Source organism: Pristiophorus japonicus, chromosome 27 (assembly GCF_044704955.1).
Source record: "Pristiophorus japonicus isolate sPriJap1 chromosome 27, sPriJap1.hap1, whole genome shotgun sequence".
In the NCBI taxonomy this organism is placed as follows: domain Eukaryota; kingdom Metazoa; phylum Chordata; class Chondrichthyes; family Pristiophoridae; genus Pristiophorus; species Pristiophorus japonicus.
The window spans coordinates 14,013,149-14,033,956 of record NC_092003.1 but is presented as its reverse complement, the minus strand read 5'-3'; the positions used below and the strand labels follow the sequence as shown (position 1 = coordinate 14,033,956).

General features: G+C 47.8%; 1 protein-coding gene across 3 annotated transcripts in view; it reads right to left on the bottom strand.

Moving 5' to 3' along the window:
- LOC139239314 (RAS guanyl-releasing protein 2-like) overlaps positions 1–20,808 on the bottom strand; it is a 160,427-nt gene that overhangs the window by 82,522 nt on the left and 57,097 nt on the right. For all 3 annotated transcript variants that reach the window (XM_070867983.1, XM_070867984.1, XM_070867986.1), the window contains exons 9-10: positions 19,957–20,232; positions 14,348–14,428 (exon numbers count right to left, since the gene is read on the bottom strand). In XM_070867983.1, coding sequence (XP_070724084.1) covers positions 14,348–14,428; positions 19,957–20,232 — 357 coding nt within the window. The remainder of the gene's footprint in view (positions 1–14,347; positions 14,429–19,956; positions 20,233–20,808) is intronic.

Sequence of the window (20,808 nt, the reverse complement as noted above, 5' to 3'; positions counted from 1 at the left end):
TATATATAAACCTTCGAACCCCTCGATTAGATTCCAGCCTGTAACTCACTCCCGGGTATCTGTTATTCTATATATAAAACCCCCTCGCCCCCGAACCCCGTGATTAGATTCCAGCCTGTAACTCACAACCAGGTATCTGTTATTCTATATATAAACCCCCCAAACCCATCGATTAGATTCCAGCCTGTAACTCACTTCCGGGTATCTGTTATTCTATATATAAACCCCACGACCCCCACGATTAGAATCCAGCCCGTAACTCACTCCCGGGTATCTGTTATTCTATATATCAACCCCCGAACCCCTCGATTAGATTCCAGCCTGTAACTCAATCCCGTGTATCCGTTATTCTATATATAAACACCCCCCCCGAACCCGTCGATTAGATTCCAGCCTGTAACTCACTCCCGGGTATCTCATATTCTATATATAAACCCCCCGAACCCATCGATTAGATTCCAGCCTGTAACTCACTCCCAGGTATCTGTTATTCTATATATAAACCTCGGAACCCCTCGATTAGATTCCAGCCTGTAACTCACTCCCGGGAATCTGTTATTCTTTCTATAAATTCCCCCCCCACCGGACCCCTCGATTAGATTCCAGCCTGTAACTCACTCCCGGGTATCTGTTATTCTATATATAAACCCCACCGAACCCCTCGATTAGATTCCAGCCTGTTAGTCACTCCCGGGTATCTGTTATTCTATATATAAACCCCCCGAACGCCTCGATTAGATTCCAGCCTGTAACTCACTCCTGGGTATCTGTTATTCTCTATAACAGATTAGATTGCAGCCTGTAACTCATTCCCGGGTATCTGTTATTCTATATATAAACCCCCCGAACCCCTCGATTAGATTCCAGCCTGTAACTCATTCCCGGGTATCTGTTATTCTATATATAAACCCCCCGAACCCCTCGATTAGATTCCAGCCTGTAACTCATTCCCGGGTATCTGTTATTCTATATATAAACCCCCCCGAACACCTCGATTAGATTCCAGCCTGTAACTCACTCCCGGGTATCTGTTATTCTATATATAAACCCCACGGAACCCCTCGATTACATTCCAGCCTGTTAGTCACTCCCGGGTGTCTGTTATTCAATATATAAACCCCAGTAACTCTCGATTAAATTCCAGCCTGTAACTCACTCCCGGGTGTCTGCTATTCTATATACAAACCCCCTCAAACCCCTCGATTCGATTCCAGCATGTAACTCACTCCCGGGTATCTGTTATTCCATATATAAACCCACCCGAACCCCTCGATTAGATTCCAGCCTGAAACTCACTTCTGGGCATCGGTTATTCTATATATAAACCCCCCGAACCTCTCGATTAGATTCCAGCCTGTAACTCACTCCCGGATATCTGTTATTTTATATATAACCCACCGAAGCCCTCAATTAGATTCCAGCCTGTAACTCACTCCCGGGTATCTGTTTTTCTATATATAAACCCACAAAACTCTCGATTAGATTCCAGCCTGTAACTCACTCCCGGGTATCTGTTATTCTATATATAAACCCCCCACCGAACCCCTCAATTAGATTCCAGCCTGTAACTCACTCCCGGGTATCTGTTATTCTATATATAAACCCACCCGAACTCCTCGATTAGATTCCAGCCTGTACCTCACTTCTGGGCATCTGTTAATATATATATAAACCCCCGCCGAACTCCTCGATTAGATTCCAGCCTGTACCTCACTCCTGGGTATCAGTTATTCCATATATAAACCCCCCGAATCCCTCGATTAGATTCCAGCCTGTAACTCATTCCCGGGTATCTGTTATTCTATATATAAACCACCCAAAACCCTCGATTAGATTCCAGCCTATAACTCACTCCCAGGTATCTGTTATTCAATCTATAAACTCCCGAACCCCTCAATTAAATTCCAGCATGTAACTCACTCCCGGATATCTGTTTTTCTATATATAAACCCCCCCGAACACCTCGATTAGATTCCAGCCTGTAACTCACACCCGGGTATCTGTTATTTTATATATAACCCACCGAACCCCTCAATTAGATTCCAGCCTGTAACTCACTCCCGGGTATCTGTTTTTCTATATATAAACCCACGAAACTCTCGATTAGATTCCAGCCTGTAACTCACTCCCGGGTATCTGTTATTCTATATATAAACCCCCCCGAACTCCTCGATTAGATTCCAGCCTGTACCTCACTTCTGGGCATCTGTTATTCTATATATAAACCCCCCGAATCCCTCGATTAGATTCCAGCCTGTAACTCATTCCCGGGTATCTGTTATTCTATATATAAACCCCCCCGATCCCCTCGATTAGATTCCAGCCTTTAACTTACTCCCAGGTATCCGTTATTCTATATATAACACCCCTGCCCGAACCACTCGATTCGATTGCAGCCTGTAACTCACTCCCGGGTATCTGTTATTCTATATATAACCCCCCCCCGCCCGAACCACTCGATTCGATTGCAGCATGTAACTCACTCCCGGGTATCTGTAATTCGATATCTAAACCACCCGATCCCATCGATTAGATTCCAGCCTGTAACTCCTCCCGGGTATCTGTTATTCTATATATAAACCCCCCAAAACCCTCGATTAGATTCCAGCCTATAACTCACTCCCGGGTATCTGTTATTCAATCTATAAACTCCCGAACCCCTCAATTAAATTCCAGCATGTAACTCACTCCCGGATATCTGTTATTCTATATATAAACCCCCCCGAATACCTCGATTAGATTCCAGCCCGTAACTCACTCCCGGGTATCTATTATTCGATATATAAAACCCCCCGAACCCCTCGATTAGATTCCAGCCTGTTAGTCAATCCCGGGTATCTGTTATTCTATATATAAACCCCCCGAATCCCTTGATTAGATTGCAGCCTGTAACTCACTCCTGGGTATCTGTTATTCTCTATATTAACCCCCGAACCCCTCGATTAGATTCCAGCCTGTAACTCACTCCCGGGTATCTGTTATTCTATATATTAACCCCGGAACCCCTTGCTTAGATTCCAGCCTGTAACTCACTCCTGGGTATCTGTTATTCTATATATAAACCCCAGAACCCCTCGATTAAATTCCAGCCTGTAACTCACTCCCGGGTATCTGTTATTCTATATAGAAACCCACCCGAACTCCTCGATTAAATTCCAGCCTGTAACTCACTCCCGGGTATCTGTTATTCTATATATAAACCCCCGCCGAACTCCTCGATTAGATTCCAAACTGTACCTCACTCCTGGGTATCAGTTATTCCATATATAAACCCCCCGAATCCCTCGATTAGATTCCAGCCTGTAACTCATTCCCGGGTATCTGTTATTCTATATATAAACCACCCAAAACCCTCGATTAGATTCCAGCCTATAACTCACTCCCGGGTATCTGTTATTCGATATATAAACCACCCAAAACCCGAGATTAGATTCCAGCCTATAACTCACTCCCAGGTATCTGTTATTCAATCTATAAACTCCCGAACCCCTCAATTAAATTCCAGCATGTAACTCACTCCCGGATATCTGTTTTTCTATATATAAACCCCCCCGAACACCTCGATTAGATTCCAGCCTGTAACTCACACCCGGGTATCTGTTATTTTATATATAACCCACCGAACCCCTCAATTAGATTCCAGCCTGTAACTCACTCCCGGGTATCTGTTTTTCTATATATAAACCCACGAAACTCTCGATTAGATTCCAGCCTGTAACTCACTCCCGGGTATCTGTTATTCTATATATAAACCCCCCCGAACTCCTCGATTAGATTCCAGCCTGTACCTCACTTCTGGGCATCTGTTATTCTATATATAAACCCCCCGAATCCCTCGATTAGATTCCAGCCTGTAACTCATTCCCGGGTATCTGTTATTCTATATATAAACCCCCCCGATCCCCTCGATTAGATTCCAGCCTTTAACTTACTCCCAGGTATCCGTTATTCTATATATAACACCCCTGCCCGAACCACTCGATTCGATTGCAGCCTGTAACTCACTCCCGGGTATCTGTTATTCTATATATAACCCCCCCCCGCCCGAACCACTCGATTCGATTGCAGCATGTAACTCACTCCCGGGTATCTGTAATTCGATATCTAAACCACCCGATCCCATCGATTAGATTCCAGCCTGTAACTCCTCCCGGGTATCTGTTATTCTATATATAAACCCCCCAAAACCCTCGATTAGATTCCAGCCTATAACTCACTCCCGGGTATCTGTTATTCAATCTATAAACTCCCGAACCCCTCAATTAAATTCCAGCATGTAACTCACTCCCGGATATCTGTTATTCTATATATAAACCTCCCCGAATACCTCGATTAGATTCCAGCCCGTAACTCACTCCCGGGTATCTATTATTCGATATATAAAACCCCCCGAACCCCTCGATTAGATTCCAGCCTGTTAGTCAATCCCGGGTATCTGTTATTCTATATATAAACCCCCCGAATCCCTTGATTAGATTGCAGCCTGTAACTCACTCCTGGGTATCTGTTATTCTCTATATTAACCCCCGAACCCCTCGATTAGATTCCAGCCTGTAACTCACTCCCGGGTATCTGTTATTCTATATATTAACCCCGGAACCCCTTGCTTAGATTCCAGCCTGTAACTCACTCCTGGGTATCTGTTATTCTATATATAAACCCCAGAACCCCTCGATTAAATTCCAGCCTGTAACTCACTCCCGGGTATCTTTTATTCTATACATAAACCCCAGAACCCCTCGATTAAATTCCAGCCTGTAACTCACTCCCGGGTATCTTTTATTCTATATATAAGCCCCCAGAAACTCTCGATTAGTTTCCAGCCTGTAACTCACTCCCAGGTATCCATTATTTTATATATAAACCCCACCGAAACCCTCGATTAGATTCCAGCCTGTAACTCACTTCTGGGTATCTGTTATTCTATATATTAACCCCCGAACCCCTCGATTAGATTCCAGCCTGTAACTCCCTCCCGGATATCTGTTATTCTATATATAAACCCCCCGAACCCCATGATTAGATTCCAGCCTGTAACTCACTCCCAGGTATCCATTATTTTATATATAAACCCCACCGAAACCCTCGGTTAGATTCCAGCCTGTAACTCACTTCTGGGTATCTGTTATTCTATATATTAACCCCCGAACCCCTCGATTAGATTCCAGCCTGTAACTCCCTCCCGGATATCTGTTATTCTATATATAAACCCCCCGAACCCCATGATTAGATTCCACCCTGTAACTCACTCCCAGATATCTGTTATACTATATATAAACCCCCCTCGCCCCCTGAACCCCGAGATTAGATGCCTGCCTGTAACTCACTCCTGGTTATCTGCAATTCTCTCTATAAACTCCCCTCCGAACTCCTCGATTAGATTCCAGCCTGTAGCTCACTCCTGGGTATCAGTTATTCTATATATAAACCCCCGGAATCCCTCGATTAGATTCCAGCCTGTAACTCACTCCCAGGTATCCGTTATTCTATATATAAACCCCCCCGAAACCCTCGATTAGATTCCAGCCTGTAACTCACTCCCAGGTATCCGTTATTCGATATATAAACCCCCCGAACCCCTCGATTAGATTCCAGTCTGTAACTTACTCCTGGGTATCTGTTATTCTATATATCAACCCCCAAACCCCTCGATTAGATTCCAGCCTGTAACTCACTCCCAGGTATCCGTTATTTTATATATAAACCCCCCCGAACCCGTCGATTAGATTCCACCCTGTAACTCACTCCCGAGTATCTGTTATTCTATATATAAACCTTCGAACCCCTCGATTAGATTCCAGCCTGTAACTCACTCCCGGGTATCTGTTATTCTATATATAAAACCCCCTCGCCCCCGAACCCCGTGATTAGATTCCAGCCTGTAACTCACAACCAGGTATCTGTTATTCTATATATAAACCCCACAAACCCATCGATTAGATTCCAGCCTGTAACTCACTCCCGGGTATCTGTTATTCTATATATAAACCCCACGACCCCCACGATTAGATTCCAGCCCGTAACTCACTCCCGGGTATCTGTTATTCTATATATCAACCCCCGAACCCCTCGATTAGATTCCAGCCTGTAACTCAATCCCGGGTATCCGTTATTCTATATATAAACACCCCCCCCGAACCCGTCGATTAGATTCCAGCCTGTAACTCACTCCCGGGTATCTCATATTCTATATATAAACCCCCCGAACCCATCGATTAGATTCCAGCCTGTAACTCACTCCCAGGTATCTGTTATTCTATATATAAACCTCGGAACCCCTCGATAAGATTCCAGCCTGTAACTCACTCCCGGTTATCTGTTATTCTATATATAAACCCCCCTCGCCTCCCGAACCCTGTGATTAGATTCCAGCCTGTAACTCACTCCTGGTTTTCTGTTATTCTCTATGTAAACCCCACCCGAACCCGTCGATTAGATTCCAGCCTGTAACTCACTCCCGGGTATCTGTTATTCCACATATTAAACTCCGAACCCCTCGATTAGATTCCAGCCTGTAACTCACTCCCGGGAATCTGTTATTCTTTCTATAAATTCCCCCCCCACCGGACCCCTCGATTAGATTCCAGCCTGTAACTCACTCCCGGGTATCTGTTATTCCATATATAATCCCACCCGAACCCCTCGATTCGATTCCAGCCTGTACCTCACTTCTGGGCATCTGTTATTCTATATATAAACCGACGCCGAACTCCTCGATTAGATTCCAGCCTGTACCTCACTCCTGGGTATCAGTTAGTCTATATATAAACCCCCCGAATCCCTCGATTAGATTCCAGCCTGCAACTCATTTCCGGGTATCTGTTATTCTATATATAAACCCCCCCGATCCACTTGATTAGATTCCAGCCTGTAACTCACTCCCAGGTATCCGTTATTCTATATATAACCCCCCCGCCCGAAACACTCGATTCGATTGCAGCCTGTAACTCACTCCCGGGTATCTGTTATTCTATATCTAAACCACCCGATCCCATCGATTAGATTCCAGCCTGTAACTCCTCCCGGGTATCTGTTATTCTATATATAAACCACCCAAAACCCTCGATTAGATTCCAGCCTATAACTCACTCCCGGGTATCTGTTATTCTATATATAAACGCCCCCGAACACCTCGATTAGATTCCAGCCTGTAACTCACTCCTGGGTATCTGTTATTCTCTATATTAACCCCCGAACCCCTCGATTAGATTCCAGCCTGTAACTCACTCCCGGGTATCTGTTATTCTATATATTAACCCCCGAACCCCTTGATTAGATTCCAGCCTGTAACTCACTCCTGGGTATCTGGTATTCTATACATAAACCCCACGACCCCCTCGATTAGATTCCAGCCCGTAACTCACTCCCGGGTATCTGTTATTCTATATATAAACCCCCCGAACCCATCGATTAGATTCCAGCCTGTAACTCACTCCCGGGTTTCTTTTATTCTATATATAAACCCCCCGAACCCATCGATTAGATTCCAGCCTGTAACTCACTCCCGGGTATCTGGTATTCTATATATAAACCCCACGACCCCCTCGATTAGATTCCAGCCCGTAACTCACTCCCGGGTATCTGTTATTCTATATATCAACCCCCGAACCCCTCGATTAGATTCCAGCCTGTAACTCACTCCCGGGTATCCGTTATTCTATATATAAACACCCCCCTCGAACCCGTCGATTAGATTCCAGCCTGTAACTCACTCCCGGGTATCTCATATTCTATATATAAACCCCCCGAACCCATCGATTAGATTCTAGCCTGTAACTCACTCCCGGGTATCTTTTATTCTATATATAAACCCCCCGAACCCATCGATTAGATTCCAGCCTGTAACTCACTCCCGGGTATCTGTTATTCTATATCTCAACCTCCGAATCCCTCGATTAGATTCCAGCCTGTCACTCACTCCCGGGTATCTATTATTCTATATATAAACCCCCCGAACCCCTCGATTAGATTCCAGCCTGTAACTCACTTCCAGGTATCCGTTATTCTATGTATAAAACCCCTCGCGAACCCCTCGATTCGATTCCTGCCTGTAACTCACTAACAGGTATCCGTTATTCTATATATAAACCCCCCCGAACCCGTCGATTAGATTCCAGCCTGTAACTCACTCCCGGGTATCTGTTATTCTATATATAAACCCCCCTCGCCCCCCGAACCCAGTGATTAGATTCCAGCCTGTAACTCACTCCCAGGTATCCGTTATTTTATATATAAACCCCCCCCGAACCCCTCGATTAGATTCCACCCTGTAATTCACTCCCGGGTATCTGTAATTCTAAATAAAAACCCTCGAAGCCCTGGATTAGATTCCGGCCGGTAACTCACTCCCAGGTAACTCTTATTCTATGTATAAACCCCCCGAACCCCTCGATTAGATTCCACCGTGTAACTCACTCCCGGGTATCTGTTATTCGATATATAAACCTCCGAACCCTTCAATTAGATTCCAGCCTGTACCTCACTCCCAGGTATCTGTTATGCAATATATAAACCCCCCTCGCCGCCCGAACCCCTCGATTAGATTCCAGCCTGTAACTTACTCCTGGGTATCTGTTATTCTATATATAAACCCTCCCAAACCCCTCGATTAGATTCCAGCCTGTAACTCACTCCCGGGTATCTGTTATTCTATATATAAACCCTCCCAAACCCCTCGATTAGATTCCAGCCTGTAACTCACTCCCAGGTATCCGTTATTTTATATATAAACCCCCCCGAACCCCTCGATTAGATTCCACCCTGTAACTCACTCCCGGGTATCTGTTATTCTATATGTAAACCCCACTCGCCCTCCGAACCCCGTGATTAGATTCCAGCCTGTAACTCACTCCTGGTTATCTGCTATTCTCTATATAAACACCCACCCGAACTCCTCGATTAGATTCCAGCCTGTACCTCACTCCTGCGTATCAGTTATTCGATATATAAACCCCCCGAATCCCTCGATTAGATTCCAGCCTGTAACTCACTCCCGGGTATCTGTTATTCTATATATTAACCCCCTGAACCCCTCGATTAGATTCCAGCCTGTAACTCACTCCCAGTTATCCGTTATTCTATATATAAACCCCCCCTCCGAACCACTCGATTCGATTGGAGCCTGTAACTCACTCCCGGGCATCTGTTATTCTATATATAAACCCCCGAACCCATCGATTAGATTCCAGCCTGTAACTCACTCCCGGGCATGTGTTATTCTATATATAAACCCCCCGAACCCATCGATTAGAATCCAGCCTGTAACTCACTCCCGGGTATCTGTTATTCTATATATAAACCCCACGACCCCCTCGATTAGATTCCAGCCCGTAACTCACTCCCGGGTATCTGTTATTCTATATATAAACCCCCCGAACCCCTCGATTAGATTCCAGCCCGTAACTCACTCCCGGGTATCTGTTATTCTATATATCAACCCCCGAACCCCTCGATTAGATTCCAGCCTGTAACTCACTCCCGGGTATCTGTTATTCTATATATAAACCCCCCGAACCCCTCGATTAGATTCCAGCCCGTAACTCACTCCCGGGTATCTGTTATTCTATATATCAACCCCCGAACCCCTCGATTAGATTCCAGCCTGTAACTCACTCCCGGGTATCTGTTATTCTATATATAATACCCCCCGAAACCATTGATTAGATTCCAGCCTGTAACTCACTCCCGGGTATCTGTTATTCTATATATAATACCCCCCGAAACCATTGATTAGATTCCAGCCTGTACCTCACTTCTGGGTATCTGTTATTCTATATATAAACGCCCCCCCGAACTCCTCGATTTGATTCCAGCCTGCACCTCACTCCTGGGTATCAGTTATTCTCTATATAAACCCCCCGAATCCCTCGATTAGATTCCAGCCTGTAACTCACTCCCAGGTATCCGTTATTCTATGTATAAACCCCCCCGCAAACCCCTCGATTCGATTCCAGCCTGTAACTCACTCCCAGGTATCCGTTATTCTATATATAAACCCCTCCCCGAACCCCTCGATTAGATTCCAGCCTGTAACTCACTCCCGAGTATCTGTTATTCTATATATAAACCTCCGAACCCCTCGATTAGATTCCAGCCTGTAACTCACTCCCGGATATCTGTTATTCTATATATAAACCCCCCAAACCCCTCGATTAGATTCCAGCCTGTAACTCACTCCCGGGTATCTGTTATTCTATATATAAACCCCCCTCGCCCCCCGAACCCTGTGATTAGATTCCAGCCTGTAACTCACTCCTGGTTATCTGCTATTCTCTATATAACCCCCCCCCCCCCCGAATCCGTCGATTAGATTCCAACCTGTAACTCACTCCCGGGTATCTCTTATTCTATATATAAACCCCTGAACCCATCGATTAGATTCCAGCCTGTAACTCACTCCCAGCTATCTGTTATTCTATATATAAACCCCTCAAACCCCTCGATTAGATTCCAGCCTGTAACTCACTCCCGGGAATCTGTTAATCTATATATAAACCCCCCTCGCCCCCCGAACCCCGTGATTAGATTCCAGCCTGTAACTCACTCCCGGTTATCTGTTATTCTATATATAAATCCCCCCCGAACCCCTCGATTAGACTGCAGCCTGTAACTCACTCCCGGGTACCTCTTATTCTATATATAAACCCCCCGAGCCCATCGATTAGATTCCAGCCTGTAACTCACTCCCGGATATCTGTTATTCTATAGATAAACCCCCCGAACACCTCGATTAAATTCCAGCATGTAACTCACTCCCGGGTATCTGTAATTCTAAATATAAACCCTCGAAGCCCTGGATTAGATTCCAGCCGGTAACTCACTCCCAGGTAACTCTTATTCTATGTATAAACCCCCCGAACCCCTCGATTAGATTCCAGCCTGTAACTCACTCCCAGGTATCCGTTATTCTATAAATAAACACCCCGAACCCATCGATTCGATTCCAGCCTGTAACTCACTCCCGGATATCTGTTACTTTATATATAACCCCTCGAACCCGTCGATTAGATTCCAGCCTGTAACTCACTCCCGGGTATCTGTTATTCCAATATAAACCCACCCGAACCCCTCGATTAGATTCCAGTCTGTACCTCACTTCTGGGCATCTGTTATTCTAAATATAAACTCCCCCCCGAACTGCTCGATTCAATTCCAGCCTGTACCTCACTCCTGGGTATCAGTTATTCTATACATAAACCCCCCAAACCTCTCGATTAGATTCCAGCCTGTAACTCACACCTGGGTATCTGTTATTCTATATATAAACGCCCCCCCGAACCCCTCGATTCGATTCCAGCCTGTAACTCACTCCCGGGTATCTGTTATTCTATATATAAACCCCCCAAACCCCTCGATTAGATTCCAGCCTGTAACTCACTCCCGGGTATCTGTTATTCTATGTATAAACCCCCAAACCCCTCGATTAGATTCCAGCCTGTAACTCACTCCTGGGTATCTGTTATTCTATGTATAAACCCCTGAACCCCTCGATTAGATTCCAGCCTGTAACGCACTCCCGTTATCCATCATATTAGCAGTTACTTTCTGTATCTGTCCTCTGTCAGAATAAAATGTTTGCCTTCTGCCCGGTGTTCGCGTGAGGTGCGCCAGGTCTCTGCGAATGGGTGCGCGGGCTGTCAAGGCTATCTGCCATTGCTGCTCGCGACTCTCCATCTGCACACAGCGACACAAGGAGAGGAGGAAGCATATGGAGGTGCGGTGACCATTGTAGGGGCGATAAAAGCAACAGGGACTTGAAGCGTTGTGATAGGGTGGGAGCGGGGAGGGTCGCCAATTCTGGTTGGACGAATCCCTGGAGGTTTCATCACATGATCACCCGCCTCCAACCGCCCCGTCCCGCTCCTAATCCCACCACTCTTCCGCCATTGGTCGCCTGACATGTCCCTTGGCCAATCGGAAAGGGAATGAATGTAAACTGTCAGTCAAAGCGCCTTTCTCCCCCCATCTCACATACTTTGTGTCTAATAAGCAAAGAAAACTGAAGCAAAACACAATTCTTTAACGCCCTTATGATTTTTATCCCTGGGTGTGTCCTGAAAATTAATATTCAATTCCTGGAGACTCCATGCCAATCCAGGAGGGTTGGCAACCCCTCTATGGGGCGGGGTTGCGGGCGGGGCGGGGGGGAGGGGTGGAATAAGATGTCGAAGACTAAAGGGTCTCAATTTAAAAAGAAGGACTTGCATTTATATAGCGCCTTTCACAATCTCAGGATGACCCAAGGCACTTTACAGCCAATGAAGTACTTTTGCAGTGTAGTCACTGTTGGTAATGTGGGAAACGAGGCAGCCCATTTGTACACAGCAAGCTCCCACAAACAGCAATGTGATAATGACCAGATCATCTGTTTTAGTGATGTTGGTTTAGAGATAATTATTGGGCCCAGGACACTGGGGAGAACTCCCCCTGCTCTTCTTGCAAAAGTGGCCGTGGGATCTGAGAGGGCAGACGGGGCCTCGGTTTAATTCCTCATCCGAAACACGGCACACCCTCAGTACTGCCCCTCCGATAGTGCGGTGTTCCCTCAGTACTGTCCCTCCAACAGTGTGGCACTCCCTCAGTACTGTCCCTCCAACAGTCTGGCACTCCCTCAGTACTGCCCCTCCGACAGTGCGGTGCTCCCTCAGCACTGTCCCTCCAACAGTCTGGCACTCCCTCAGTATTGCCCCTCCGACAGTGCGGCGCTCCCTCAGTACTAGCACTGGGAGTGTCGGCCTGGATTATGTGCTCAAGTCTCTGGAGTGGCGGCTTGAACACACGACCTTCTGACTCAGAGGCGAGGGAGAGAGAAACCCACTTGAGCCACAGCAGACACTACCGCACACCTCCTTGGGCCCGGTTACCAGGCGTGAAATGGGCTCGACCAGTGAAACTGGTAGAGTGGGCAAGGGAGAACCAGTGGATGTGGTGTATTTGTACGTTCAAAAGGCTTTTGACAAGGTCCCACACAAGAGTTTGGTGTGCAAAATTAAAGCACATGTTATTGGGGGTAATGTACAGACGTGGATAGAGAACTGGTTGGCAGACATAGAAATATAGGCTCCAAGTTTCCACACGCGGCAAAACAGGTGCCCCTCAGAGCTGGGCGCCCGTTTTTCGCGCCGAAAACGGCGCCTGAAAAAAAACGCGCTATTCTCGAACGCTTTGCAGCTCGATGCCTGCTTGGCGTGGCGCCCAGGGGGATAAACGGGTCCTTTTCAGAATGGCAGGCAGTGACTAGTGGGATGCCGCAGGGCTCAGTGCTGGGACCCCAGCTACTTACAATATACATTAATGATTTAGATGAAGGAATTGAATGTAATATCTCCAAGTTTGCAGATGACACTAAGCTGGGTGGCAGTGTGAGCTGTGAGGAGAACGCTAAGAGGCTGCAGGGTGATTTGGACAGGTTAGGTGAGTGGGCAAATGCATGGCAGATGCAGTATAATGTGGATAAATGTGAGGTTATCCACTTTGGTGACAAAAAGACGAAGGCAGAATATTATCTGAATGGTGATAGATTAGGAAAAGGGAAGGTGCAACGAGACCTGGGTGTCATGGTATATCAGTCATTGAAGGTTGGCATGCAGGTACAGCAGGCGGTGAAGAAGGCAAATGGTATGTTGACCTTCATAGCGAGAGGATTTGAGTATAGGAGCAGGGAGGTCTTACTGCAATTGTACATGGCTTTAGTGAGGCCTCACCTGGAATATTGTGTTCAGTTTTGGTCTCCTAATCTGAGGAAGGATGTTCTTGTTATTGAGGGAGTGCAATGAAGGTTCACCAGACTGCTTCCCGGGATGGCAGGACTGACATATCAGGAGAGACTGGATCGACTGGGCCTTTATACACTGGCGTTTAGAAGGATGAGAGGGGATCTCATAGAAACATATAAAATTCTGACAGGAGTGGACAGGTCAGATGCAGGAAGAATGTTCCCGATGTTGGGGAAGTCCAGAACCAGGGGTCACAGTCTAAGGATAAGGGGTAAGCCATTTAGGACTGAGATGAGGAGAAACTTCTTCACCCAGAGAGTTGTGAACCTGTGGAATTCCCTGTCGCAGAGAGTTGTTGATGCCAGTTCATTGGATATATTCAAGAGGGAATTAGATATGGCCCTTATGGCTAAAGGGATCAAGGGGTATGGAGAGAAAGCAGGGAAGGGGTACTGAGGGAATGATCAGCCATGATCTTATTTAATGGTGGTGCAGGCTCGAAGGGCCGAATGGCCTACTCCTGCACCTATTTTCTATGTTTCGATATTTCGATATTACCAATTTAAGCGGGCAGCAGAGATTGAGGGGGAAACGGGTCGCTTGCCACAAGGCCATCGAGCATTCATACTCACCGCAGACTTTGACGTGCGAGGTTCCCGTAATAGGGACAGTTGGTAGATCTCGTCATCTGTGTGGAACTGATCCAGGGAGACCTGCAGGGCATCAAGGGACAGTTACTTGACAGAGGAATTGGGGTCATTCTCCTTCGAGCATCGAAGGTTCAGGGGAGATTGACCAGAATGGCACCAGGGATGAGAAACTTCAATTACGAGGAGAGACTGGAGAAGCTGGGGTTATTCTCCAGAGAGCAGAGAAGAGGTTCAGCGGAGATTTAATAGAGGTGTTCAAGACAATGAGGAGTTTTGATAGAGTAGATCGGGAGAAACTGTTCCCATTGGCAGAAGGAAAGACTTGCATTTATGTTGCACCTTTTACAACCATAGTTGTCCCAAAGCACTTAACAACTGATGACTTACCTTTTGAAGTGTTGTCACTGTTTCAATGTAGGAAATGCAGCAGCCAATTTGCGCACGGCAAACAGCAATGACCAGATAATCTGCTTTTTAGTGATGTTGACTGAGGGATAAATATTGAGCCGAGGACACCGGGAGAACTTCCCTGCTCTTTTTCAAAATACTGGCTGTGGGATCTTTTACATCCACCTGAGAGGGCAGACGGGGCCTCGGTTTAACGTCTCATCCAAAAGACGGCACCTCTGACAGTGTGGCGCTCCCTCAGTACTGCTCCTCCGACAGTGCGGCGCTCCCTCAGTACTGCCCCTCCAACAGTGCAGCGCTCCCTCAGTACTGCCCCTCCGACAGTGTGGCGCTCCCTCAGTACTGCCCCTCCGACGGTGCGGCGCTCCCTCAGTACTGCCCCTTCGACAGTGCGGCGCTCCCTCAGTACCGCCCCTCCGACAGTGCGGCGCTCCCTCAGTACTGCCCCTCCGACGGTGCGGCGCTCCCTCAGTACTGCCCCTTCGACAGTGCGGCGCTCCCTCAGTACTGTCCCTCCGACAGTGTGGCGCTCCCTCAGAACTGCCCCTTCGACAGTGCGGCGCTCCCTCAGTACTGCCCCTTCGACAGTGCGGCGCTCCCTCAGTACTGTCCCTCCGACAGTGTGGCGCTCCCTCAGTACTGCCCCTCCGACAGTGCGGCGCTCCCTCAGTACTGCCCCTCCGACAGTGTGGCGCTCCCTCAGTACTGCCCCTCCAACAGTGCAGCGCTCCCTCAGTACTGCCCCTCCGACAGTGTGGCGCTCCCTCAGTACTGCCCCTTCGACAGTGCGGCGCTCCCTCAGTACTGCCCCTCCAACGTGCAGCGCTCCCTCAGTACCGCCCCTCCAACGTGCGGTGCTCCCTCAGTACTGCCACTCCGACAGTGCGGCGCTCCCTCAGTACTGCCCCTCCGACAGTACGGCGCTCCCTCAGTACTGCCCCTCCGACAGTGCGGCACTCCCTCAGTACTGCCCCTCCGACAGTGCGGCGCTCCCTCAGTACTGCCCCTCCGACAGTGCGGCGCTCCCTCAGTACTGCCCCTCCGACAGTGTGGCGCTCCCTCAGAACTGCCCCTTCGACAGTGTGGCGCTCCCTCAGTACTGCCCCTCCGACAGTGCGGCGCTCCCTCAGTACTGCCCCTCCAACAGTGCAGCGCTCCCTCAGTACTGCCCCTCCGACAGTGTGGCGCTCCCTCAGTACTGCCCCTTCGACAGTGCGGCGCTCCCTCAGTACTGCCCCTCCAACGTGCGGTGCTCCCTCAGTACTGCCACTCCGACAGTGCGGTGCCCCCTCAGTACTGCCACTCCGACAGTGCGGCGCTCCCTCAGTACTGCCCCTCCGACAGTGCGGCGCGCCCTCAGTACTGTCCCTCCGATAGTGCGGCGCTCCCTCAGTACTGCCACTCCAACAGTGCGGCGCTCCCTCAGTGCTGCCCCTCCGACAGTGCGGCGCTCCCTCAGGGGCGCAGTGCATCGGATGATGTCATGATATCTGGGGCGCAGGATATGGTTTAGTGCCAGCACTCACCCGCCATGGATGTTTGCGAGTGTCGGTAATTTCAATGCACCTGGTCGGTAAGCTGTCAGCGTCCCTTTGCCGCCCCCTGGAGGTGCTAACGAGAGGCGCACGGAAGGACAAATGGAGAAAAAGTACTAGGCAAACTAATCTTCATAGGCGTTCCCTCGAAGCGAGGATGACTTGCTTCCACGCCAAAAAGGGATGAGCTCACACATGTTTCAATGAAGGACCTAATATTCCGGATCCCGAACTACATCCTGAAGGGTGGAAGATGCCTGTGGGTGGGTTTTTTTAACGTGGGGTGACCGTTGCACACCAGCCACCACACGGGGCTTGACAGAGCGAGGTCTTGGTCCAGGGGCAACGGTTAACCAGGACGACTGGAGACCTGCTCTGCTGCACGGACCTAGTGCGCGCACACATATCGCACAGTGTGGGCTGGGCCCGTGCTGCCCCTGGGCCCTCGCCTCTTCTGGGCCCCAAACTCACACCTCCCCTTGGCCCCGATCACATCCCTCTATGAACTCTTGCCGTTCCTTTGCCCCGACCCTCGCCGCTCCTGCTGTACCTGCCCGCACTGCAGTCAGCCGTCGCCCTCCTGCTCCCTCTAATGGCCCCGGCCTGCTGATGGTCTTGCAGGCTGGGTCCGCGCTGATTTCATGTTGTTCCCTCTCGGCAAACTAATGGGACCAAAGGTGGAAAAGTCCCCTGGTCCTAATGGCCTGCATCCTAGGGTATTAAAAGTAGTGGCTGCAGAGATGGTGGATGCATTGGTTGTAATCTACCAACATTCCCTGGATTCTGGGGAAGTCCCAGTAGATTGGAAAACCGTAAATGTGACGCCCCTATTCAAGAAAGGAGAGAGACAAAAAACAGGAAACTGTGGACCAGTTTAACCTAAGATCGGTCGTTGGGAAAATGCTGGAGTCCGTTATCAAGGAAGCAGCAGCAGGATATTTAGAAAATCACAATGCAGTTGAGCAGAATCAGTGTGGTTTTATAACAACATAAGAAATAGGAGCAGGAGTCGGCCATACGGCCCCTCGAGCCTGCTCCGCCATTCAATACGATCATGGCTGATCTGATCATGGACTCAGCTCCACTTCCCTGCCCGCTCCCCATAACCCCTTATCCCCTTATCATTTAAGAAACTGTCTATTTCTATCTTAAATTTATTCAATGTCCCAACTTCCACAGCTCTCTGAGGCAGTGAATTCCACAGATTTACAACCCTCAGAGAAGAAATTTCTCCTCATCTCAGTTTTAAATGGGTAGCCCCTTATTCTCAGATCATGCCCCCTAGTTCTAGTCTCCCCCATCAATGGAAACATCCTCTCTGCATCCACCTTGTCGAGCCTCCTCATAATCTTTTACGTTTCGATAAGATCACCTCTCATTCTTTTGAATTCCAATGAGTAAAGGCCCAACCTACTCAACCTTTCCTCATAAGTCAACCCCTTCATTTCCGAATCAACCGAGTGAACCTTCTCTGAACTGCCTCCAAAGCAAGTATATCCTTTCGTAAATATGGAAACCAAAACTGCACGCAGTACTCCAGGTGTGGCCTCACCAATAACCTGTATAACTGTAGCAAGACTTCCCTGCTTTTATACTCCATCCCCTTTGCAATAAATGCCAAGATACCATTGGCCTTCCTGATCACTTGCTGTACCTGCATTCTATCCTTTTCTGTTTCATGCACAAGTACCCCCAGATCCTGCTGTACTGCAGCACTTTGCAATCTTTCTCCATTTAAATAATAACTTGCTCTTTCATTTTTTCTGCCAAAGTGCATGACCTCACACTTTCCAACATTATACTCCATCTGCCAAACTTTTGCCCACTCACTTAGCCTGTATGTCCTTTTGCAGATTTTTTGTGTCCTCCTCACATATTGCTTTTCCTCCCGTCTTTGTATCATCAGCAAACTTGGCGACATTACACTCGGTCCCTTCTTCCAAGTCATTAATATAGATTGTAAATAGTTGGGGTCCCAGCACTGATCCCTGTGGCACCCCACTAGTTACTAGTTGCCAACCCAAGAATGAACCATTTATCCCAACTCCCTGTTTTCTGTTAGTTAGCCAATCCTCTATCCATGCTAATATATTACCCCCAACCCCGTGAACTTTTATCTTGTGCAGTAACCTTTTAAGTGGCACCTAGTAAAATGCCTTCTGGAAGTCCAAATACACCACATCCACTGGTTCCCCTTTATCCACCTTGTTCGTTACATCCTCGAAGAATTTCAGCAAATTTGTCAAACATGACTTCCCCTTCATAAATCCATGCTGACTCTGCCTGACCGAATTTTGCTTTTCCAAATGTCCTGCTACTGCTTCTTTAATAATGGACTCCAACATTTTCCCAACCACAGATGTTAGGCTAACTGGTCTATAGTTTCCTGCTTTTTGTCTGCTTCCTTTTTTAAATATGAAAGGGAAATCATGTTTGCCAAATTTGTTGGTGTTGTTTGAGGATGCAACGAGCAGGATGGATAAAGGGGAACCAGTGGATGTGGTGTATTTAGACTTCCAGAAGGCATTCGATAAGGTGCCACATAAAAGGTTACTGCACAAGCTAAAAGTTCACGGGGTTGGGGGTAATATTTTAGCACGGATAGAGGATTGGCTAACTAACAGAGAACAGAGAGTCGGGATAAATGGGTCATTTTCTGGTTAGCAAACAGTAACTAGTGGGGTGCCGCAGGGATCAGTGCTGGGACCTCAACTATTTACAATCTATATTAATGACTTGCATGAAGGGACCGAGTGTAATGTAGCCAAGTTGATAATATTAAGATGGGTGAGAAAGCAAAGGATATAAATAGGTTTAGTCAGGGCCAAAATTTGGCAGATGGAGTATAATGTGGGAAAGTGTGAGGTCATCCACATTGGTAGGAAGAGTAAAAAATAAAATTATTATTTAAATGGAGAGAGATTACAAAATGCTGCAGTACAAAGGGACCTGGAGGTCCTTGTGCATGAAACACAAAAAGTTAGTATGCAGGTACAGCAAGTAATGGAATATTGCAAGGGGGATGGAGTATAAAAGCAGAGAAGTCCTGCTGCAACTGTACAGGGTATTGGCGAGGCCACACCTGGAGTGCTGCGTGCAGTTTTAGTCTCCATATTTAAGGAGGGATATACTTGCATTGGAGGGAATTTACGAGGTTGATTCTTGAAAGGAAGGGGTTGACTTGTGAAGAAAGCTTGAGCAGGTTGGGCCTATGCTCATTGGAGTTTAGATGAATGAGAGGTGATTTTATTGAAACCTATAAGATTCTGAGGGGGCTTGACAGGGTAGATGCAGAGAGGATGTTTCCCCTCGTGGGGGAATCGAGAACTAGGGGGCATAGTTTCAGAATAAGGGGCCGCCCATTTAAGACAGAGATGAGGAGGAATTTCTTGGAGGGTCGTGAATCTGTGGAATTCTCTGCCCCAGAGAGCTTTGGAGGCTGGGTCATTGAATATATTTAAGGCGGAGATAGACAGATTTTTGAGCAATAAGGGAGTCAAAGGGCAGGGAAGTGGAGCTGAGGCCAAGATCGGATCAGCCCGTGATCGTATTGAATGGCGGAGCAGGCTCGAGGGGCCGAATGGCCGACTCCTGCTCCTATTTCTGATGTCCTTCTCCCGCTGCGTTCCCAGGTAGAGGCCCACCTACCGTCAGGAGGCTGACCAGGTCCATGCTGGGCTCGATGGGCGGAGGCGTCGCCTGCACCTGGATCAGCTCGTTGAGGATGGAGTAGAGCTGCTGCATCTTGGGGATGTTGAGTCTCTCCTTCTCTGACCAGTCGACGAGGGCGAGGTGCACGGCCAACAGGTCTTTGAGGTGCACGCCCAGGATGGGGAACTTGAACCCCGACCCTTCCGCAAAGCACCGCCGATAGTTGCTGTAGTTGCCGCATGTCGTGACTAGTTCCGTCAGGCTGTCCGAAATCTGGAAATCAGGTCACAACACAGGAGCGTCATCACGTGGAAGAGTGAGAGGCAATCTCGTTGGAACATATGTAAGATGTCATGTATCTCACACTACTCTACATAACTGTATCTTACCATGCTATACATGATATAGAGATGACCTGTAACCACAACCTTACCTTACCACCAGGGGTGCACTTGCAGGAGACACTGGATACCTGTCCCAGACAGGTACATAAAGACAGGTCTCAGGCAAGTGAGGCATTCGAGAGCTGTGTAATAAAGGTGCAGGTCCTGAGTGACCTTGACTTCAGCATGTGCCTCGTGTGAGTCTGTACTGCAGGGACAGGACTTTACAGTGGCGACGAGTTACGGGATTACAGAATCCACAGAATGGCTACTGATGGCTCAGATGAAAAATACAATGCTGGAGACAATTGGGAGGACTTTATAGAAAGGCTCCAGCAAAGCTTTGTAACCAAAGACTGGTTGGGCGACGATAAGGCAGACAAGAGAAGAGCCCATCTCTTGACCAGCGGTGGCTCGAAAACATACGACTTAATGAAGGACCTGCTGGCACCCGGGAATCCAGCAA